This window comes from Empidonax traillii, unplaced genomic scaffold (assembly GCF_003031625.1).
Source record: "Empidonax traillii isolate 1590-97213 ecotype Southwest subspecies unplaced genomic scaffold, ASM303162v1 scaffold466:size1224651, whole genome shotgun sequence".
NCBI lineage: Eukaryota > Metazoa > Chordata > Aves > Passeriformes > Tyrannidae > Empidonax > Empidonax traillii.
This window is the reverse complement of record NW_020955659.1, coordinates 714,737-739,747: the sequence shown is the minus strand read 5'-3', so window position 1 is coordinate 739,747 and position 25,011 is coordinate 714,737. Positions and strand designations below refer to the sequence as shown.

Below are 25,011 nucleotides of genomic sequence, written 5' to 3'. Positions count from 1 at the left end.
ATATTTTCAAAGGGTCTCTGGAAAAAAACCAACAACAAAACCTTAAAACACACTACTCACCTGAAAAGACATTGGGGAACGTCTCTGTAGAAGCCTGCACCCCTGAGGACTTCCTTGAATGAGTCAAAGGCACTCTTTCTGTTTGAAATTTCTCTCTAAACCCCTTGTGCTCCAAGTAGTCTGCAGAGCCCACCTTCTCTGTTATCTCGTATTTGTGGTTAGACACCTCTTCTGTCCAGTCTGCAGAACGACTGAAAAAACCTGCCAAACTAGCAGACCTCTTCTTCTTGAATGAGACTTTTTCTTTTTTGTGGAAGGACTCCTGCCTCCTTGCAGAAAGCGGGCTCTGGGATGGGGAGGGAGAAGGTGAATGATTGGGAGAACTCAGTTGCCTAGTTGTGGTTTTGATGTAACAGGGATTAATTAGATAGGGCTTAAAACATCGGGAACCAAGCACCGGACTGTCTGCTGTTTCTTCAGAGGACAAAATGCCATTTTTCATTTCCGTGGATAAACCATTACGTACCTCCTCTTGACTGGCTGAGAGAGTGTGTTTCTCTTCCTGAGTCTCAGCAGCGTGATCGTGGCCTGCATCTGAAATACCATCCTCTGTTACTGAGCCCTGAAAATCAACGGCCTGAACTTCAGCAATTTTAGCCTCAGTGTCTGCTACTGAGGTTGGAAAAGGTTGTGTAGAGCTTTGTGTCTGAGACCTGTTTTCCACCGCAGTTCTATTCAAACCATCTTCTAGTTCACTAGCGACAGCATCCACTCCGGCAACGAGCTGTTCCTCAATCAATAGCTTACGTTCCTGTGTTTCAATTAAGCCGTTACCAGGAGAGCCTGTGCCATTTAGTGCTTCTTTCGGTTCACGTTCAGTTGCACAGGAGACAGGAATTTCAGATACTGCTGGAAAAGCCCCCTCAGAGTCTGGGCTCCTCTCTTTGTCAAGGGTAGTTACTGAAAAAAAACGTTCAAAATCTAAGGGGGCTGCTTGCGAATTAACCATGTGTCGGCCCATTGTTTTTGTGACAAGGTCCTCAGTTCCAATGTTAATTGACCCCTGCTGCTGCTGTTGCAGTCTAATAGCTTGCTGGATATCAGAAAGCAAATCCTCTTGTTCTGCGGCTGAATGGAAACTGTATATATCCGTATCAGAGCCAGAGCTGGTCCTTTGTCCGTCCTGTGTCTCTGCAGCAGCTGGAACAGTTTCATTTCTGATTTCAAAATGTTCAACATCTGTGTCTGAGAGACCCCCTTCATCTGCAGAGATGCTTATATCAGGAGTTTTGGTTACAATTGAATGAGTACTGTCCAGCTCTCCAGGCTGCAAGGCCTGGCTTTCCAAAACATCCTCACGTGAACTGCTATTCCCATCTTTAGCCTTAGACAGATTTTTTCTGATCCTCAGATTTGAAAACACAGAGGGCCTGGATTCCGACTTACCCTTTTTCTTACCAGATTCACTTCCTTTCGAATGCTTCCCCAGTCCCCTTCTGCCTCCCAATGCCTTCTTTGTGCCATCCGTATCCTTGGGCCCAGAGGCATCTTCTCCTTCCTGCACATCACCTGTATTTTTCTTTAGCTTCCCATCTTGATTCCCCATGATTTTTCGCAGTGCAACACCTTCGGCTATCAAGCCATCCTCCCGGATTTCATTCCTTTGGCCTGCTGGCGAGATCCCCTCTAGCGATCCAGGTTTGTTTTCAAGCGGTGGTGATGCAAGTGAAGCAAATGCTTGCTGTGCCTCTCTCCCATCTGCTAGAGCTGCCTTTTTGCATAATGTGCTGCTCGCACTGGGCTCCGCTGGGACATGCTCAGTACAGCACTGAGAGCTGCAGACAGCTCCTTCCAATGGCTGCTGTTCTCGGAGCCGCCTGCTCTCCGGGTTTCTGCTGCACTCTTGTTTCTTTAGGAAGGATTCTGTGAAAAGTATTTCCTTTATAAAAGTCACTTCTTTTTCCACGGTTTTTATTGCCTGCATTGCAAGCTCAACTCGCCACTAAATCATTTATAATTTCAGGACTTCAATGTTCAAGTTCCTGAAGGAAAAAAAGGAAAAAAAATACTTTAATTACTCTGCAACTGCTCTGAAATTGTTTAAAAGAATAAACTAACAAACTTGGAAAGAGAAATATTATTTTTATTGTGATTATAATAGTTTAGAAGGTGCTTAAGCATATGCTGCTTTGACAGAACACACAGTATCCCCTGGTGTACCCCAAGCATTTGTATGCTTGCTTTTAAAAGGTCACTAAAACATGATACATAATTTTATAAGGAGAGTCATTCTCCTTTTAAAGTATATAAAAGAGAAATAATAAACAGAAAGGTCTTTCCACAGTTTTAAAGAGTTGCATTTTGGTAATTACACTATAAAAAGCCTCACACAATTTGTATTCTGAGAAGGTAGAAATACTATTATTCCCAGGAGAATCAACTCATCAATATTAAAACACATCACCATTGTTTTCTCCCCTAGGAACATCTGGCATGGAACAAGATAAAACAAACAAGAAAAATAGTAGTATTCAAATACTCCTAAGAAAAAAGATACAGTAAAGTATTCCTCTATTTCACCCTATGTATTTAATAATTGATTTAGATACGGACACTTGCTAACTATTTTGGAAGTTTGTGCAGCAGTTTTAATCAATTGCTGCTTCACCTTCATTTTTGGTTTAGATGTATAAGCATCAATACCTTATAAATACATTTCCTGAACTTTCAGACAGGTATTCCCTTCCACTTCTAAAATTCAGAAATAAAATAACTGGAATAGAAAGAAAAGGGCATAAGAATGCCAAATTGCCAAGTTGCATCAGTTTAGCAGTTCAATACCTTGGTTCAACACCAACCAAGAAGTAGTTAGATAGATGTTTTATTTATGATTTACCATCTCTAAACTGTCCGGCCTATTAGCTTCAGTTTCTGTATAAGACTTTACATATTGCTTACACCTTCAAACTTTCCTTACTTGTAATTTCCCTTTCATCAAGGATTTCTTAAAACAATATTTTTCCAGAAAAATACATTATATTGGTTTATCTAACTCTTACTTTTGGTTTCATTCCTTCTAGACATTTCACTTTTTTTGTCTGCCTTTATACACATTAAAGAAGAAGAAGAGGAATACCTTTTACATTTTAAAAACTATACAGGCACATCCAGTCGCCCCTCCCAGACACATACTATTTTTTTCCAAAGGTTTCTAAATACCTTTACAAATCTGGGCTGTGGTCATTGTTAAATAATTGCTCTTTATTTGGTTTAGAAAGAATAGCACTGTCACTAATACATGCGAATAAATTAGTTTGAACTATCATAATTTTTTCCTTTTCGTCACTCTGATGTAAGTGTTGTCCTGAGGGGACTATGGCTCAGGCACCAGAAATCTTTTGTATGCAAGAACTTGAGTGTTTTATGTGGATCAGATGACTTTGTGTACTCAGTGGGATGGTTTGGTTGTGGGCGTTTCGTTGGGTTTTTTGTTTATTTGTTTTTGTTTGTTTTTGTTTGGTTTGGTTTTGGTTTTTTTTTAGTTTTCCCTTATCTAATGAAGTCAAACACCTGCTTCTTTTTCCACTTTTAAAACTTAACATTCATAAATATCCTACCAAGATCTAGTACAGGAAAACCTGCAAGAGCATTTTAGGTGATTTTCCTTTTTTAACTCCATTTCTGCTTTTGTTTCCTGTCATCCTACTTAGTTTCTAATTTTTTGCAATATTTTCCCTTTTACGGCATTATTACCTATTTGCAAAAGGCTTTTAGAAGCTCGTGTAATTTCAGTTCAACTGAAGATACACAGCAAGAATTACTTAAGGAACAGTTTGAGGGAATTATAGTAGTAGAATAATACCTTGATGGGTATTTTCACTGACTAGAACTGACAAGGATCTAACCCTTGATTACGACTGGAGTACTTGTAGTTTCCAACCCCACTGTAAAGCTCACTTTTCACTAACATCTGCCAGAAATTGGCATAGTGTAGGATTAATATAAAGGTACTGTGGGATGCATGTGTAAGGGAAATGTAGAATTAGGGCAATATTCTGAAACATTCCCCTTCCTTCCTTCTCTGTAAACTTGCCTTACAGACTTTATACACTTACACTACAACTAATGATAATTCACCAGCAAATGATAATTACACTGCAAATTATGTTGTAAAACAAAGCCATTCACAAAGCTGGGGTTATAAAAGTCTAGTAAAAGACCTATCTTCATTTTTTAATTAGAAACTGGAAATTTATAATGGTTTTAATCATGTGGCTGCACTATTTCCATCAAGTTTTCATACAGTACATCCTGATGAGGAAGTTCTTCAAAAAACCCCCACATAATGTGTAGCCAGAGATAATAACCAGGTTTACATATATTACATCAAAACCAATTTCATTTTTGTTTCCATCTGCAGCTGTAATCCTAATAGCAAAAGAACTATAAGAAAAAAAGCCAAATAATTTCCTAGATAATGACTCTGAATGTGGCATCCTAACCCTCATGATCTGTATGGGGAAGGAGCATTATCAAAATGAGGGTGGTTATGTGAACGTAGGTACACACGTAAACATTAAAAATTTTGCTTTGCTTATTCCACATAAGGCACAGAAAATAAGTTTAAATAAAAGGAGCGTGGGGTCAGGACAAAAATTACCCCCCAATGGTAGTGATAGATACAATTCAGTCAGCATTTGCAGGAAACTACAAAAGGGTAACATTATCCAAATATAAAAGCAAATGTTAATACTTTGGGGTTGTTTATTCTCTGGCAGTCATTTAGCTTCTGAAGAAAAACATATTATTAAAATTCAGCAAGAAACCAGAACATTTTGGCATCAGTATAAGATATATTTTAAAACTTAGCTAACAATGACTAACAATGTATTTAATATTCTACACTAGAAAAATAGACTTTAAACAGACAATAAGTGGGGAAAATGGAGTTTAAGTGTTCAAGAAGAATAATTAACTAGTTTTTAAGTGTGATTATAAGTTAGCTTGCTAGAGGTTGCCACCAAACTTTTGAGGCTAGTTGGTGAGCCTGCCTGCCTCATTGAATATTTACCAGTGGTCAGCCAAAATTACTGAGGGGTGAGATTGCAGGCATAGACCTGAGATCCCACTCACCTCTCTTTCTCCTACAAAGCTCAGGAGATGCAAATGGCAACACAAAGGGGAGAGTCAAAACTTACAGCTCAAGATACATTGTCCTTGTGGTCCCAGAGACTTCTACATTAATCCTGTTAGAAACACAAGACCTTGCTATGGGGATGTGATTACTTTCAAGACAGTGGCCATTTCATGCAGCCCCTCTGAAAAGCTGACCAGATCTCCCAGCACTGACTTGCTATAAGAGGAAGGGCTGCCGGCAGCACTGATTGCCCACACTTGGTAAAGGACTCAGCCTCCTGAAGCACAGGTGGGAGTGTTCCCCCCTAGATTCCTTACAAAAATACTGGGTGACTAGTTGACTTTCTGATTGTTCAGATCTATGGCAAACACAGACTGCCTGAGGGAAAAGAGGGGATATCCTGCCCTGTGGAGACATAGCTTTCTTGGGATTGATGAGCTTTCACTATAATTTACTTAATATAATATTTCACTCTGCTCTCAATAGTAGCTGTTGAGTAAGTGCCTGTAGAATGAGGATTACACCCTGCTACTGCCTCAGGCTGTTTCTGCTAGAGGCCAAGCCTTTGGGGCCGGGTTAGGCTTCACTGATATGATCCAAGGGAAGGGTTTAAACCACAGGAGTACTGGCAATACACAAAGGGCCCAAAACAGCACCCCAGCAGTTCTGCTTTGGCTACCAGCACAGAAGTACCATTACAACTGTGCAGCAAAGATGTGGAGGGCGAAGCAAATGCGCCCACAGAACGAGCTGTGCCATCTGCCCTGCACGTACACCCATTCTGCCCAGTGACTGAGGGACAGTCTCTGTACCTGCACTTATGGCCAGCTCTTCTAGGAGCCCACAGTGGCTGGTTAGGTTAGGCACATGTGTATATATAGGCTCTGTCCCCACCAGCTTCCCTGCTGGGGAGACTCAGCACTGGGAGGTGATGAGGATGCTGCAGCCCATGGCAGGTGCTCTCCTGCGGTTAAGCCACAAAAAGGCAGCCCAGGGCAGAGGCTGCCTGGAGGGAGCTCCAGAGGTGGGCTGAGATTGAGGTGGCAAGGTGGTAGCAGTTTTAGAGCCTCAGCATTGCACAACAGGGCCCAGGTGCCATGGCAATGCCCTGGGCTTCTCTAGCCTACTCTCACACCATTCCCTAAGGAGACAGGGCTGCTGCTTGGAGGAGAGTAGGGACAGCCCAGGGTATCCTCACCTCTGCCATACCTACCCTACAGAGATTAATTTTAATTAGTGACTCAACCTGCATGGGTTTGGTTTGGAGACAAAGGCATGTGGAGGATGGTTTTAAAGTACTCTGGTCTCACATTACTGACTGGGATATGGTAATACAGATGGTGTGAAGGCTTGTTTAAGCCAACCAAGACATTCTCAGCCATCTATGTTACTAAAGCTTGTATTTTCATACTTGTTCTCTTTCAGTCCAGTGCTGGAACCAGGTCCCTGTTCTTGCTGTCCTGTGGCAGCAGGAATGCTCCCCCCCACTGCCACTCTGAGTATGATGGAAAATTTGTCTTCCTAAGAGGCATCAGCTACCATTATATATTCCCTTACATTGCCAAAGTCATGCTCCAAGCAGTTGAAAATTGTTTCCTGCTCCCACACTCCTATCCCCATCTCTTTCAGCTATAAGGAGAATTGCCTCTAATGACTTGATAAGCTCTAGGCATGACTGGCAAGGATCAAGTCAGAAGATCAGAAAATATAAATTGGCCAGGGTTAAATCTGACCCTGCCCTTGCTTCATTTAGTTTCTATTGGATATGAGATTCTGCTTTTTCTTTTATTATTTGTTTAAGCAATATGAAATCCTACCTCATGCGTTGTATTTATATTAAGTGGAAGTGGTCCAGCTACTGAGAAACCTAGTTTGCCTATTGAAAGATTTCTTTTATGAGGAGCTTGAACCTAGCAAGCAATCATCCTAGGTGAGATTTGACTTGCTTAGGAACTTTTGTTAGGTGTATGAGAAAATAATGACTAGTATTTTCAATACCTGTTACATAATGCTGAACTTTCTTACTCATGTTTTCTAGCTAGTGAGAACTAACTCTTAAAATTAATGTATCTTAAGAAGCAGGGTCTCCAGCAATGCAACGTTTGCCAATTACATGCTGCAGAATGCCCACTGATTAGGCACCAAAACTTCAGTGAAACATTTAACCTCCTGAATTTTTCACTCAAATGTAATAATATATTTGTGAAACAAAGCAATTTTTTTAAAAAATATTATTAACTCGACATAACAAAAACCATACACATTCTAATAAGTCCTTTTATTGTTTTCCCTTAGGATCTCCAAATTCTTACTATTTTTTTAATTGTAAGACATACTTTTCATCTTAAAAGCTATACAGAACCTTTCACAGTTACTTATGTGGGAGGAGTTGGCTGAACAGCTGCACTCAAAACCCTGCCAGCATTCTGGAGATGTATGCATTGCAGGCCAGGGTTAGATCAGAGAAACAGACTCCGAAAATCCGGACCTTCGCAAATACTACAGCCAGAGACCCCTGTATTTGGAGCCCAAGATCGTACACTACTACTGCATCCAAACCCAAGCAACAGGGAAGTGTGAAAGTTTGGTTTGTTCCCCATCACAGACTGAAAAGTGAGGTACCTTGTGGCATAGCTCCCACTTTTCCTTACACAAAGTTCATTTCAGAAAAATCGTGTTTTGAATGAAGGTCACCAGCCATTGTTTGCTAATATATGCTAAGCAAATTCAATGCAAAACAGTATAGGCTACATCATGACTAGAGTTATCAAAGCAAAGATAAAGCAGTGTCTACAATTTAAACCACTGTAAAATACCATCAAAAAATTTGCGTTAGAGTCTAAATTATAAATTTTATGTTCTAAGGAAATTAAATTTAAGGAATAAGGTTATTTCTTCAGATCTCGTAATAGCTTTTGAACACAGTAGGAGACATTAAACCTCTGCAAAATTCACTGATTGGGTAGCAGGGTGAAAGATAAGCAGACCTGACTGTGTTAGTCAATCAAACAGAATAACCATAGTTTAGAGCTACCCACTACGAGCAAGCATTTCATAGAAAAAAATGAGAGTGGACAAGATTTATTGTACTAGAGGATAGAGAAAGGAACAAAGAATACAAAACTGTAGGAAACTGGGCCTCCTCATTTTCATTCCTTAGAAAAGAACATATTCTGTTAAATCAAGTGGAAAATTACATATTGTCTTGTTGGTTTTCTTGGACAGCTCCCAGAGTACTTAATGATAGGTTTGAAAAATGTAGACTTTGATCATATCAGTGAACCTTTTTGCCTGCAGAGAGCCCAAAACGTCACAAAACAGTGGCAGATTTTTGAGCCTCATCTTTTTCTGTAGGAGAGAAGGGATTAACTTAAGTTCTTAGAGCCCTAATTTTATCCTTTCTTCTGAAAAAGTATCTACTAGTCTGAAGAAAAAAGTTGAAAAAGATCAATTTTTTCCTGAGATTCTTTTTAAAGTTTTTAAAAATCTCAACCAGTGATTGCTTTTAAAAATTACTGAAGAGAAAAGAAATAATATTAATTTTTTACCCTCTTATTCTAGTCATCAATTACTGTTCTGTTGCATACACATAAATGAATGTGTAGAATTTGGGTCAAATAAAAAAAAAGCGCTGTTGATCAGCTTTCAGTTCTTTTTAAAACACCAACCATCCTCCTATCAGCTGCCATAAGCATGTTCCCCATAGAGAGAACAACCTTGGGGCGAGCTCCCTCTGTAAAACAATGAGACAAATTAATAAAATGTGATAATCTTGATTTTTTACATTGTTTCAAATACTTTTAGCAATTAGAAAACATTTTTATAGTATTTCCATAATCAGATTTTGAATTAAATGAATTGAATCCAGCAAATTAACAAATTGAACACTAAAAGCTAATACCCCTGTCTGTTTAAGAGTTCATAGGATGAAGGTCTATACAACTAGACTGAATAATGTTAACTAAAATTAACTAAAATTATAAACCAGCATCCCATGCAGAGAAAGATGAGAAGCCAGAAAAGAAAAGAGTTCTGAGGAAATCAAAGAAAAGCTGTAATTTCTATCACACATACCATTAGTGTCTCAGGCTTTTACTTCCTCTTACTGTGATCCTTTGCTGTTGTCACATGATGTTCAGCAAAGGCCATCAATATAGAGGTTTATAAGTGCTGTCTTCACATTTCTGACTATTTATCTCACCAGTACAGCTCAAACTGAAATCACTATAGGAATTATAACAATTCAAGTTCACGCCTTCAAATAGAGGTTAGGGGAATTTACTGCAGGAAATATTATGGATAGATGCAGTTTTTAGTACATATGCTGCTGCTAAGAGCTGCTGATACTCAACGAATAGTGTTCTTCAGTTTAAAAGGTTGCTGGTTTAGTTGTGAGCCCTCTGCAGTAAGACCATTGCTTTGTCTATACATGTACAACCTTAGCTGGCCCAATACTTTTGGTTTAAGATTCTATATATTTTCAAACATATTAATGCCATAGGTAGTACAGAAATACCATCAGCCTGGTACAGGATGAGGATGATCACCTCACAAACAGGGACAGAGACAAGGCAGAGGTGTTTAATGCATTCTTTGCCTCTGTCTTCAACATGGATCATGGACCAAGGGGGTCTCAACGCCCACAGCTGAAGGACCATGACTGCAAGAATGATCAACGCCTACTCAACTCTGTAACTGTGTGGGATCTGCTGTTCCAGATGAATCCCTACAAATCTATGGGGCCTGATGGGATTTATATAAGAATCCTCAAAGAGCTGGCTAATGTCATTGCAAAACCTCTCTCAATGACTTTTGAGCAGCCTTGGGAATGGGGTAAGGTCCCAGCTGACTGAAAGCTGGTGAATGTTGTCCCGGTTTGCAAGAAGGGTAAGAAGAAGGACCCTGGAAACTACAGGCCTCCTAGGGCCTGTTAAAGTTGTGAAGAAGATTATTCTGGGAAGTACTGAAAAACACCTGAAAGACAATGTTATCATTGGTCACAGCCAACATGGCTTCATGAAAGTCCTGCTTATAAAACCTGATTTCCTTCTATAACAAGTTAACCCACCTGGTTGATCAAGGGAAGCCAGTTGGCGTCATCTTTTTGGATTTCAGTAAAGCTTTTGATACTGTCTCGCACAGGATACCTCTGGACAAAATGTCCAGAAACGTCATCCAGAAACATCACATAAACACATCATGTAGTGGGTGAGCAACTGGCTCGTGGGTGGAGCATAGAGGGCAATAGTGAATGGCATGAAATCAGACTTGTGACCTGTCACTGATGGGGTTCCACAGGGCTCCATCGTAGGCCTTCTGCTCTTCAGCATCTTCATAATTGACTTCGACATGGGAGTGGAAGGGATTCTAAGCAGGTCTGCAGATGATACCAAACTGTGAGCAGCTGCTGACTCCCTGGAAGGCAGGGAGGTCCTGCAGAGACCTCAAAAAATCAGAAGACTAAGTAATCAGCTACTATATGAAACTCAACAAGGGTAAGTGCTGGATTCTGCACCTGGGAAGGGCAACCCTGGATGTATGGACAGACTGGGAAATGAGATGCTGGAAAGCAGTGCCACAGAAAGGGACCTAGGCATCCTGGTCGATGGCAAGTGGAATATGAGTCAGCAGTGCCCTGGGAGCCAGGAGGGCCAACCGTGTCCTAGGGGCATCAGGCGAAGCATCAGCAGCCGGTCAAGAAAAGTGATTTTTCTGCTCGGCTCTGCACTGGGGCAGCATCACCTTGAATATTGTGTGCAGTTTTAAGCACCACAATAAAAAGGAGATATTAAGCCTTTAGAGAGTGTCCAAAGGAGGGTAACAAAGATGGTGAAGGAACTTGAGGGAAAGATGTATAAAGAGTGTCTGAGGTCACTTGGTTTGTTCAGCCTGGGGGAGAGGAGACTGAGGGAAGACTTCATTGCAATCTACAACTTCCTTGCGAAGGGAAGAGGAGGGGCAGGCTCTGATCTCTTCTCTGTGATGACCAGTGACAGGGCCAGAGGAAATGGCCTGAAGTTGTGTCAGAGGAGGTCTGGGTTGGATATTAGAAAAAGATTCTTTACCCAGGAGGTAACTGGGCAGTGGAACAGGCTCCCCCGGGAAGTGGTCACAGTACCAAGCCTGACAGAGTTCAAGAAGCTTTTGGATGATATTCTGAGGCACATAGTGTGACTCCTGGGGATGGTCCTGGACAAGGCCAAGAGTTGGACTTGATGATCCGTGTAGTCATCATAATAAGCCAAGTTCTGGTGCTGATTGTTAATAAAGCAAATATGTTGCAGATGATCAGCTGGCAAACTATTTAACTACAGTGAGACAAAAGAAACATGGTCCAGATGAATCAACCAGATGCCCAGATAAAGGTCATGAAATTCAATTTGGATGATGATGATTCTATATCAAAAGTATTATGCCATGCGTAGACTCCACCACTGAATTACAGCTTTTGTAGGGCTAAATACCTAGGGCAATTAGTGTGATCCAGTTAGGGAATGAAATGTTCATTCCCTAGCTAGAATGAACATTTTAGAAATTAGCAATGTAAAGTTAAAATTTTGCCACATCAGTCCTTTGCTCACTATACCCATTCCCAGTCTTTCATATGCCTTCTTCCTCAACTTCAACATCTTCATCTGACCAAGTATCCAATATCAACTGTCCTACTGAATATTTTGTCCTAAACAACTCTCATTTGACTGTCTCCACCAGTGTTGTACACAAGAACTTTTTGTTTGATGTCTCATCTTGTTTTATGATTTATCCAAGGTCATTCACAGACTAAGTGTTCTCTATATCTTGGGTGACTTGCTTCTAGCTACAAAATGGCACCTCTTCTCCTATACTTGTTTATCTTCATTAATTTCTTTTTCTGACTTGATGATCCTTGTGGGTCCCTTCCAACTCAGCATATTCTATGATTCTATATGATTCTATGAAAATTTCACAGCCTAGAGTGCTTTAAAAAATGTTATAGAACCTCAAGTAATAATGATGGGCAAGAAATTTTTTTTTTATTATGATTTGTCCCCTACTTTGCCAATATCCTCATATTAAGAGTTTACATAAAACTATTTAAAAAGTGAAGTCCTTCCCAACATCCAAGGTGGTCAGTCTTACACATTGAATTACATGAGATACAACATTTCCATTTAATTTATGTTCAGGAAAGATCTTCAAGTAAATGAAATTGAAATAAGCAGCAGCAGTCCCAAATTTAGCTTGAAGAGACTTTGTGTGAACTGTCCATATAGCAGCTCATCTTTTTGTATGTGTTTACAATAAGAAGGATGAATTATGACCTAAAAGGGCTTATCTTTCAATTTTTTTTACATAATGCACTCAGAACTGAGGAAAAAACACTCCCTGGGGGAAAAGAGATTAAATGTTCAATTAACAAAATTCTGATGGTCTTTTCTGAGCCAGTTTAATCTTTACCTGGAGTGTTATTACAGGAAAAGTTTGCATACTAAAGTGCTAGTGTTAGGCTACCTTAGGATAGCCTAAAGAAAGAGGTGAAAAAAATTAATGAGAAGACTCATGACTTTTAAATAGGGTATTAGTGTTATTATCTGGTGCTTTATTTGCTTCTGTGCCGGGAATCTTCCAAATATCTGAAAGATTTCAGAATATATTACCCTAAAAAATTATTTTAAAAAAGAGATTTGGACTAGTGATACATGTGGTTTAATATCAAGCTTCTAGCAGTGGTCAGTAGAGACAACGTTGCAGGAAGCACTCTAAGCCTAAGCAATGGGAAATTTCATTCCCCAAGTTTATCATGCAGGTTAATGTATGTCCTCAGATAAGGGGGTTCGTTTTAATTGAGTCTCAAAACTACAAACAGCATTGTGCTGTTCTTGCTATCATGTTAGCTCTGTCTTGCACTCAAAGATACGTCAGCCAAAGCAGGGACCACTTCTACCAAGCAAGGAGCAAAATGCTACAAGTGCACCGTTCCTGCTCCAGAAAGCTGACAGTCTAAGTTGACTCACATGGATAACCTCATTAACTCAATTACATTTATTCTCTTCCCACTGCCTTTCACTGCTTTTGCACCACAGGGCAGTGAAGAGGTATTTGGTAGCAGTAGCCTTCCTGAAAATATGGACTAGAGATAGATTTTTGATGTGGACAGGACAGACATCTTGGCTTAGCAAAATTAAGTGGTCATTTCACATGTACAGCACCATGCAAGTACAAGTGAAGTGGGAAAAGAAATGTCTGTCAGCACTTTCAAATCAAAGGACAATAAGCTACAGAAAGGCTCTGGACAGTACAGAGCACATGTGTCAGAGATGTGGAATGCATATGACATGAAATACCCAATCACAATGTAGCATTATAAGGAAGTAAAGGAAAGTAAAGTAAGAAACTCTCTGATTTCTGGGTGGCTCATCTGGGGGTTTAGACATTAGCCTCATGCTTTCATATCATCCAAATACAAGAATTCTCAAGCACTGAAAGAGCAAAGACCTTTTCTGCCTCACAGACACCAAAGTGCTGGACTTTTCCTGCCTGATTGCAGGAACATATCAACTCATGCTGATTTACTAAGCTTTTTTTTCAACCTTTACTGTTACCACTGCTGCTTTTGGGGCAAGACACAGTAGCCCAACGTGAGTCTTCAAAAGAGAAGAAAACTCTTATGACAGGATCAATATAGACACGAGGCGCTAATCTAGATCAAGGCCTTATTGTGCACTAAGCATATCAGAAGATGAGGTTTGGTGTTTTGGGGTTTTCCTTGGTAATTTTTGTTATTGGTGGTTCTGGTTTATTTTTTTTATTATTTTTATTTTACCTGGGGTGTATAAAGCAAAAATGTGCAATATTAGAAAATACACCTTATTTTAATCTTGTCAGATAAGTATCTTACATCAGTCTGAGAGACAAGGAGAAAATAATTTGGCAGAATAGTTACAGATCCTGCTTTTTTTCTGTTTCACTCCATTGAACTTACTGCTATTCACTCCCATTATGTACTATTCATGATATGGTTGTTTTTCTTCCATCATCTTGTCAATACATGATTAGACACAAATAACCTTCTTCTGTTCCCTCTAATTCTATACTAATATAAAATATCTCAAGTGCCAGAACAGGGTTCTAAGTAGTCCAATGTTTCTGTGTGAAATTTTACATTATTGACAGGCTGACATTACACCCTTTGGCATGGAAATCAAGCTGTATCCTACACAGGAAGTCTGATGGCTTTACAGTAGACCACAGTTCTCCAGGTTGTCTGTACAGGCAGGAATAAGTCAGTTAAAAATAGCTGTGAATAAACATCGGTTTAGCAGTATGCAGGTTCTATGATCTTTCTGATAATAGAAGCCAAGCAATTTTCATATATATATGGAAATTATCTTTAAAGATATATTTTTAATTTAACTCCTATGGTCCTCAGCACAGTTAAAGCCCCTTAAACTGGCATTAGCCCAAATAGTGTATTAATAAGGCTGCTTTAGTTGCCAATTAAAGCCCTAACTGCATGGAAGATTTCAGGGAGACCTTAAGACAAAACCGATACCAAAGTCACCTTTATTTATAAATGCACATGTGTCTTGACACAGCTGCCTTATTCCTCAGTTAGTCTCCTGCAGCTGTGTCCTAGAACCCTTGATACTCCAGTTGGTGTAGCTTGAAATGAGTAGATCCTCCCCACTGTTTTCTGAGGAAGACATACAGAGAAAAGACAGAAATACCTTGTTCATGACCTAGAAAACTATTTCTTATGCAAATATTAGCATGTAGCTTAGCTTGTATTTCAAAGAGTTAGAATGTCAATTACTTAAAAATTCCTTTAATTACAGTGTCTGCTCTGAGCTATTCATATGCTTTGTTGATTATGTTTCATTCCACACCCCAGTTCTATCATGAAAATAAGTGCAGAGAAGAGAGCCTTGAAATATTTACAATCAGTATGTTTAAAGGTAACTTTAGAGAAGGTAAATTTAAACTCTCCATTGAAATATAGCCTGTATGTAAACTGCTGTGCTAGAGCAGAACGTTAAAGAAGTCATAGAGTTCTGATGGAAGAGATGCTAAAGGCCAAGGCTGTTGCATGAAGCAGAGAAATTTCCAGATCAGAATTTAATTATTAAAATATTGGAAAGAAATTGAGTTTTCTTATGTTCAGATGTGAAGACATCAAAAGGAATTTAGCATAGGTAAGGATTAAAATTTTGAACATGTAAAAATTTGTTGATTTCAGATGGAACAAAGAATTCTCAACTTCAATCCAGGTCAGGGGTGTGTACATATGTAAACTGCAAAAATGATTGTCTATCTTCAGTATGATGAACTTTTAAAACTGCTAGGGTTTGGGGTATTTTTGAGTTATCGTCTCATGACTAAGATCTTACAGACATTTTGTAGACACCATGAACTTCAATACCTAGAATTGATTACAAGACTATTTCAGACTATGCAAAATAAGTTTTCACTACTTAAATGTCCTTTTACCTGGCACATCTTGATTTTTGCTTTATAGAACCATTTGTCTAAAGACTATGCAAAAGGACATTCAACCTCACTCTTTTCATTTAAAACAATTTCTTAATAAAACCTCAAATACAAGACGCTTCTGAATTCTTCTGCATTCTTGAGTGCAGCTGGTTTCTACAGGCACACAGGCATAACTTGGACTATGTGGTATTATTTATTTCAACAGCTTGTGGATTTTGCACACATTTCAGACTGTTTCTTCTGCTAGAAGAAATATCCACAGAAACTGAGTTTGCATTGTTACCTCATTTATCATTTCAAACCAGAGAAAACAGGTTTGATTTACTAAACCACCTACTTGGTTTGCCATTTTTAAACATTGGGGGTATAACTTTTTGTCTTTAATAAGATTATTCCTCCTCTCCACTCCTCTTCCTCACCCCAACATCTCTAGACAAATCAACTTCATATCAGTTAAAAATAATAAGAAAATTATAAGAATCCATCTTAGGGAGAACAGTTGCAGATCTTGGAAGATTGAATATGAGCTGCTGTAACACATCATTATCTGCTATTTATTTATTTAACACACTTACCGTGTTTTCTTTGAGGATTTATCTTTAAATCAAAATCCACAGCCAGCATAGATAGGATGAGCACAAATCGTTTGACACTACACCAAGGTTATTTTGGAAACATGGTAGAAATCTCCTTTGTCAATTTAATTGATACCTACTTTTCTTAGTTTATCCTTACCATGTCCCCTCTTGAAGGCATGCATTGTGATGAAAGAAAAAGGAAAAAAAAACATCCATCCAAGCAGTCATGTAGCCTGGGTCACATGAATATAAGTTAGTCAAGTATTGTGTGGGCAGCCTGAAGACCCTGCCCTGTAGTTAAACAGGAACACAAGTGTTGTGCTGTTGAAGCAGCAAACCTACTGTGACTGTGGTGGATGTATGGTCTCTCTATCCTGTTCATGTCCTACTTGCATAAATGTTGTAAACAGGCTGCAGAAGAAAGAGAAGAGAAACAAAGCACAAAGGACTACAAATTGTCATGTTCCGAAGCCACTGCTTGCTTTGAGAGATTCTCCCATAACATTAGGGCCTGGAGCCACCACAGAGGAGAAGGAGAGGTCAATGCAGCCACAGACATTTCTTCCTTGTAGACAGAAGCACGCAAACAGTATTGGGTTGCAATAAGAGAAGGTAGCTGGAGACTGGGAAGAAGGAGCTAATTTTTGTTCCCTCTTTTTTCTTTCAGTGGTATCTTAACACAGTGCACATCCTAAACTATCTGCCATGGGCTATCCAGTACTTAGTCCAAAATGACAGATAAAGTTTAGAGAATTCATTGAGCATATAACGATGATCAACTTTAAAAAAAAAATTCTCTTTTGGAATGGGAGCTTCATAAGGAGTTAGGAATTCAGTTCCAGATTTTCTGCTATGCTTTTAGACCTTCCAGTTTCTCTGGAAGTATGTGCATATGTCAAGTGCTATGTCTTAAATATATTCAGCTATGTTAACACCTTTGAAGGCAAATGCAAGTGTATGTCTGCAGCTGCTCCTAGCCCAGCCATCTTTGACTGGCACACTTTTCGGTCTTTGATACCACTCCTGCGACACTCCAAGTAAGTCTCATTCAAATGTGCGCAGAGTTCAGTTCACTCTTTCCGTCTTCATTGCTAAAAATACCTTTTACCCTTACGCACAGCTGGTTACTTCATGGCATTCCTTCTACTTAGAAGGTGGAAAACCTCTTAAGAGCCTAAGGCTGTTCAGAACTGCTCCCTGGGGTGGCTATAAGATAAAACCCCAAATTCAGCTTTCTATCCTGTGAGATAATTCCGATATAATCCCAGAAGAGTTTCAGATACTGCCAGCAACGTGTGAGCCACTTGTATCCAGCCAAAGTCCTTATTTATTAGATCATCATGTTTTTCTTCATCTCTTGGGCCATTTATTTCCCAAATATACTTTTAATAAAAGTAATAATAATAATAATAAAATGGTCATAATGCAGCCTTACCTTGTTTCCTCCCAAAACGTATTCTGATGTGGACTCAGCAACTTCTCTGTTCTGTAGAAACACTTTCATAATGATTATACTTTTATGAGAGTCAGAATGTCTGGCTTTTTTGCTCTGGGCACCATTTCCAGTCACATGAACTGGGAACAGTTTGATTCAGATGTTAACAGCCACTGACATTTGCAGGAATGTTGCTTACAAAAAAAAAAAAAAAAAAAAAAAAAAAAAAAAAAAAAAAAAAAAAAAAAAAAAAAAAAAAAAAAAGAAGTCATGAATGCCTTAAGAAATTTCACTGCTTAAAAGACTTAGCACAAAAGTTATTGAAAGTACAGGATGTGTTTTGTTTGGAAGAACATAGGTGTTCACAGTAACATGGAACATAGCTATATATTATGTTATGGAGCAAACCATATAGAATAAAGCTTTGTCTCAACTTTCATGTCTTTACAAGCTTACTAAAGTAGGACTGTGTAAATCAAGGAAGAATATGACATTTTAATTTTCAACGGATGTTGGAGTCTGAGAAATTAAATGGGATGAATTCCACAACCTGACAAAGGTAGTGGATTAAACTAAATCTGTGATTGGCACCTAAGCTTCCAGTAAACTCTCTTCCCTCTCTTCATTTATTTTAAATACCTTTTTCAATTCTGTAAAATGATTTATTTGTATTGCCTTAGATTTGAAGGAGCTCTCCAGCCGAGGGAGGGGGGAAGACAACAGATTTGTGGTTTACGTTTCATAGGACTACAGTAATGGGGACACTCAGAGTAAAGCTCTCTTTTGTTCCAGTTTCAGGCTCTGAGGAAGTCTCATGTTCAGAAGGTGACCTTCAAGGGGCACTGCTATGTCCCTGAATCATTGTATTACAGGATAAGATGTAGCTGGGTCCAAGCATCTGGCACTTACTGCTCTTTGTGGAAGTTACATGGATTATTTTAAGCCTTCCCCCACCTGAGATACTTCCTTTCTGCACTCTCTGGTCTTCTAAAGGGAACCACAAAAATCAAAGATCTCATGAAGCCTACAAGGAACATTCAGAAGCATTAAAATCTTTTGCCTTTCAAGATCAGTGAGAGAGGAGGAAATAACTCAAAGCCAGCTAAATGTAGACAGATTAAAGCAATATACACCTATAGTTCCTTATAATCTTTGCATGGTTACGGGAGCAGAATACTGGGATTTTTCTAAGGAGAAATGGGGGAAAAAGGAAGTCATATATTTCCTCTTTCCTCATTATCATGGTTTCAACAGCTCTTGCCCCTTTGCCAAAGAGGTAACCAAATAACTGGCAAACCAAGTTGCCGTGCTATGTCCAGGACAGAAAATAAACTGATAAGTGTGCAGTGGTGCACAGCTAGTAAATTCACTAGTGGTGTCCCCTGGGGATCAGTGTTGGGCTCAGTTATTTTTAATATCTTTACTGATGGATTTAGATGAGGGGATTGAGTCCACCATTAATAAGTTTTCAGAAGATACCAAGCTGGGGGGGAGTGTTCATCTGCTGGAAGGCAGGAGGGCTCTGCAGAGGGACCTGGATAGGCTGGAGAGTTGGGCTGATTCCAACAGGATGAGGTTCAACAAGGCCAAGTGCCGGGTCCTGCACTTTGGCCACAACAACCCCCTGCAGCGCTACAGGCTGGGCACAGAGTGGCTGGAGAGCAGCCAGGAGGAAAGGGACCTGGGAGTTTGGATTGACAAGAAGCTGAACATGAGCCAGCAGTGTGCCCAGGTGGCCAAGAAGGCCAATGGCATCCTGGCCTGTATCAGGAATGGTGTGGCCAGCAGGAGCAGGGAAGTGATCCTTCCCCTGTACTCAGCACTGGTGAGGCCACACCTGGAGTGCTGTGTCCAGTTCTGGGCCCCTCAGTTCAGGAAGGATATTGAGGTGCTGGAGCAGGTCCAGAGAAGAGCAACAAGGCTGGTGAAGGGACTTGAACACAAATCCTATGAGGAGAGGCTGAGGGAGCAGGGGTTGTTTAGCCTGGAGGAGACTCATCACTCTCTACAGCTCCCTGAAAGGAGATTGTAGCCAGGTGGGGGTTGGTCTCTTCTCCCAGACAGCTATCAGTAAGACAAGAGGACATGGTCTCAAGCTCTGCCAGGGGAGGTTTAGGTTAGATATTAGGAAGAAATACTTTACAGGGAGGGTACTCAGGCATTGGAATGGGCTGCCCAGTGAGGTGGAGGATCCTCCATCCGTGGAGGTTTTTAAGATGAGGCTGGCTGGATGTGGCACTTAGTGCCATGGTCTAGTAACCACAGAGGTAGTAGATCAGGAGTTGGACTTGATGATCTCAGAGGTCCTTTCCAACCCCTCTGATTCTATGATTCTATCAGTCTTACCCAATTTAAGATTTAAAGGACTAGGCCTGTAGGATATTAGGTAGCTCACTATTTTCTCATCCCTCATATTGGCAGCATCATCATTATTAAGACACTGAATTAGACAGATCAAAAATATCATGACCATCTGAAAACTCCACAGTCCAAAATCTGGCAGGGATTTATCCTGCCAGAGTGGGTTTTACCAGAGTAGGTTAGCAAGGTTATTATGAAGACATTATATGAGACTAGTTCACGAAGACAGCTCAGTAATGACTCATGTAAAGATATCCAGAAGAAGGAAGATAGAGCAAGCAATATAAGAAGCTACAGGATAGTCAGAAAATAAGAAAATACATTTTGTTTAAAGAAACCCAAACTCCATCCACCCTGCAAAAAAACCCAAGCCAAACAAACAAACAAACAAAACAAAAAAAACCCCAACAAACAACAAAACAAACAAAAACCACACAAAAAGCACACAAAAAACCACCCCAAAAAAACCCACAAAAAACCCCAATAAAAACCACAGTTCATGGCAAGATTGCTTTAGAAATCAAGTGGGAAAGCTTCCTTTTCATTTCCTTTTGTCTGTAGAGCTGTCATTCCAAAAATTTAAACTGATACTGAATATGTTCCAACTCAGCAGCCTACAGAGCTCCCTCCCCTTCAGTTATCAGAGTGTGTGTGGGTTCCCCTGAACTTGTGATCCTGATTTCAATCCTCCAAGGAGGGATGTGCGCTGATCATTTAGTGAGTCACACGTGGGTGGATTTTGTGTCTTTACCACTGCATGAGCTAATTTAACTGCAGATGCAAGTCAGAGAAATTGCTCCTGGACTCGTGTTCCTCTAATTATCTAATCATTCTATCTTAATGTTAAGACAAGGTTGATCAAAACTAATGCCCTACAAGGAAAGCATGTGTATGGAGGTGTTTTACTACAACATATCTTCCAATGTTCCAGACAGTCAAAATGCAAAACCGGATTTTGGTTTTTAATACCTATCAGAAAAAAGAGAAGAAAACAAAACAAAACAGTGAAGTTGTCATACGGAGTAGCATAGTCTAGAAAATCACAGTGATGGAAGAGTCAGAGAACATGGGGATTTTTTTGTGTTTGTTTTGTTTGTTTGCTTGCTTTTGTGCAGGACGCAAATAGAAATCTAAATTTAGTGAAGTATCAGTAAAAGGTAGTATGCATTAAAATCATTGCCATATCAAAGGTCATACCTGGGGTAGCAATACAAGGATGTTTTTCACTGTCCAAAGCAGCATCTAGAGTGATATGAAATGAGACCAGCTGCCTTTTTCCCCCCACAGGCTGTTGAAGGTAAAGTACAAATGTTATTTATTGGAAGCTGAGTCACCAGGTGCAACAGCTTTTGTGAAGAATCTTACAGAGGTTCTCAATATTAAGAAGTCAGAATCCTGCTTTCTTTATGTAACACAGTCTCCTCAGAGGAGAGAGGGCCAGTGGCCCTCCATACTCTGGAAATGAAAGGTTACATTAGATTTTGAAGGATCACAGGGTATTTAGCTGTAACAAGTGTCCACCAAGGTTTAATCATAGCCTCATTACTAAAACAGGGCTTTAAGACTGAAAGCCACACATGAAACTTAAGAACTGTAACTCAGAGCATATCACTGGAGTTGTAGGAATTCAAAACAACTAACAGCATAGTTTTAATGTAAGGAAATGTGTTCAGTAAATACAATTCTCTTTGTTTTAAAGTTCAGCACAGGATCACACCTAAGTGGAGACACTCAAAGGAGGCAGGATAAAAGATTATGGAGCAAGATAAAGGTCTAAACTTCCATTATTATTGCTTGGAAGTATCTTACTTTACACATACAGGGAAAGAAAGGGAAAAATCTCCTAATAAGCTTTTTTTTTTTTTTTTTGGTGGACATTTGGCCTGATGAATAATTAAGTTGTAACTCTCTATGAATTCGTCTTTAGTTTATAGGCTTTATTTTACTTTCTGGTCATTATTTAAAACCTATTTACTAAAATACTGCTGAACATACTGCTTTGTCAGAGTTCCTGCAGAGTAAGTTACGGCAGTTATTTTGTATAAGGAGGTTTTTTTATGTGATATAAAACATCCTCAGAACACTGGATGGATGTGATTAAATTTTATGGTAGACTGTACAAAGATAGCACTCATTTTATGGGGACAGAGAGTCATAAAGAAATTAGAGTATCAGCTTGGCTTTTACATAATATTCTGTGTTTCAAAGGCAGAGGCAGAATTCTCAGAAGAGTCCCATCAGACAGCATAAATGGTCAGAAATAGTACAGAATGTGTCTACAATAACTTTACTACTGAAAAACATGCAATTCTTGCTCTCAGCCTGAAACAGGAATTCATTGCTCTATAGCTGACGTCAACTGCAGGAAGAAACACCAGGCAGGGGATTCTGAGGAGTGTCATAATCTCAGCATATGGGCTATACTCCATTATTGCAGAAATTAGGAGCAGTCAATGAATAAAGTCAGTGAATAAATACTCTCAGTTTTAACACTCCACCTACTGGGTCTATCGTGAAGCTTCTAAAGGAGAAGAATCTTTGTGACGAGAGAGAAAGAAGATGAAAGCTAGACCGATAATTAAGAAAATAAAGCTGTTACTGTTTTTAGGAAACCATAGAGTTGCTTTCCAACAATTGCAAGGATTGAGAAAGTGTTTCACAGTTCAAATTGAAACTTAATTCTAGTGCCTGTCATCATTTCAGAGCAAATACTGGGTAACTCCCACAGCTGAACTTGTATGTAGTGCTTTACGTGCTCAGCAAGCGCATGTTTCAGGAGGGGTCCAGCAGCAGCAGTCTCACTGACACCTGTTATTGTTTTGTCCCTTTTACAAGCATGGACAGACAATGTACCTTGTAAAAAGCTGTCCAACAATTAAGGAACAGAACTGCCTTGAGCCCAAGACCTGTGTCCGAGTCACTGAAGATCACAATCCTTACAAAAAACCCATTGCCTTAGCTAAATCTGTATCCCTGTTTTGGGCCCCCAGCTGGTCCTCGGACTCCACTTCTCAGAAAGGTCTTGAGATGTAGCTGCTTGGTAGTGCCAGCTGCACCAAATAAGACGGATACTGTTTAAGAACAAAGAAAGGAAGATTTGGCTGTAGATGCACCCATGTCCATAGGGTTATGTCCTCTAGTTTTTTGTTACAAAAACATAGTCTGCCTAAAGCTGAGGCTACAAGTGATGTGACAGATTTTCTCGCATTACTTTTCAAACTGACCCATCAACCTGAAGTTTGCTACTGACAAAAGCACATTGTTTTGATGTACAGTTTAAATACTTAATATGCTACTTCCTCCCTATTCAGTTATTTTTCCTCATTCAGTGCTCAATTCCTTGTTTTAAAAAAAATAAAAATCCACCCAAATTTTCTCTTGAAAGTTTTCCTCCCTCCACAGCAAACTCTGAATATTTTAAGATATAGACACGAATGAAGTTTTCCCATAATATTTCTGTTCCTGAACTTAGCAACCTTCCTGTGTTTTAATTTGAAATAAAGCAAGTTACATTTCGTTAAACGGTTCCTACCCTTAAGATGTAAAACATTAGTTGTATAAACATGTTTTAAAAATCCCAAACATAATTACTTTTGTTTTCAGAAGGCTTCTTGCAAGGCATCCTTATGTTGTAAATACAACTTGTACAGAGATAATATTGTCTGAAAAGTATAAAAATATAAAAATGACTCCCCAAACATTTAAACAATTCTGATTTTAATGAATATATAAGGATACATTTCTTGAGACACTAAGACTCAGTAGAAGCCCGAGGAATTCACTAAAATGACAGCAAAACTTACCTTAAGAAGAATCAGAATGGAGGTTCTAGTTTCTCTTGTACCTTGTATTCAATCAAGTGCTTATGGCAAGATTTAATGCTGACTCCTTCTGCCTCTGTAATGGTCAAAAAAAAAAAAAAAAAAAAAAAAAAAAAAAAAAAAAAAAAAAAAAAAAAAAAAAAAAAAAAAAAAAAAAAAAAAAAAAAAAAAAAAAAAAGATAGCCAGAATCCAGGCACTCCTATAGGTTTGACAAACTGAATAGAAGTAACATCTGGCTCCCTGCCTGAAATTAATTGGAGAAATATATTACAGGCTCTGCTCTTATCATCAACTGCCAAGAAGCATTTAGATAATGCTTCTTTACAAGAGGGGAAAGGAAGATTTTTCTTTTTTTTTTTTTCCTGAATGATGCATGTACACTGTCAGGCAGATAACAATTAAGAACTGACTGCTGAACATGAAAGAAAAAAAAAGTTATTTCATTTAGTTTTTCCTTTAAAAAACCCCACAGTTCCAAATGGAGAGAGAGACACTTTTGCCTATGGATTTCAGGATGAAGAATCCAGTTGATTAAGTTTTAAGATGCTTTGCCTACATATTTTGTTTAAGCACTAAAAGTCAGACCTACTTCTTTCTCTTTTGTTAGATCATCTGTAGAAATTACCATGTCTGCAGGGGTGTGAAACTGCACCTGTGACTACTTACCATCACTCCTGGCTCTGTCACAGGTGTCCCAGTGCCTGCGTCAGCACTGCATTACTGCTGTTAGCAAATGATTTTCATGTAGCTTTCTCTGTGGGCTGTATTAGGATTCTACAGGGAGAACCAGAAAACAACAGAGACTGAAAATATGGGAAAACAGAAAAAGAAAAGCTCCCTGAAGAAAAGAAGTTGAAAGACTCTTTTCTGCTAAATGGTTATTAGTATAATGAATTACATGGTACACAGACATCAGGGTGATCTCTGTTTATTATTATTACTGGTTATTATCATTATCTGTTTATTATGATTATTAACCGTAAGTAAGCAGGTAAAACCAAGCATACTAATATCTTATATTTGGACAAAGATGAATGAATATTGTGGCAGAGAACAGAACAGGACAAAGGAGAAAATAACAGAAATCAAATAAAGTGAAAATTAAGATAAGCAGGCAAGAAAGAAACTAGAATAGAAGACAAAACCAGATTAGATAGAAAGAATATGGCAAAAACTTTTTTTTGTTCTCCTTACTTCTTGCATGACAT

General features: G+C 39.1%; 1 protein-coding gene across 1 annotated transcript in view; it reads right to left on the bottom strand.

The window, feature by feature from the left end:
• Positions 1 to 23,845, bottom strand: part of FMN2 (formin 2) — a 183,902-nt gene extending 160,057 nt beyond the window's left edge. Inside the window, exons 1-2 of the mRNA XM_027895764.1 lie at positions 23,785 to 23,845; positions 61 to 2,042 (exon numbers count right to left, since the gene is read on the bottom strand). Of these exons, the coding sequence (XP_027751565.1) occupies positions 61 to 1,984 (1,924 nt within the window). The 5' untranslated portion in view covers positions 1,985 to 2,042; positions 23,785 to 23,845. The remainder of the gene's footprint in view (positions 1 to 60; positions 2,043 to 23,784) is intronic.
• Between the last annotated feature and the right edge of the window lie 1,166 nt (positions 23,846 to 25,011).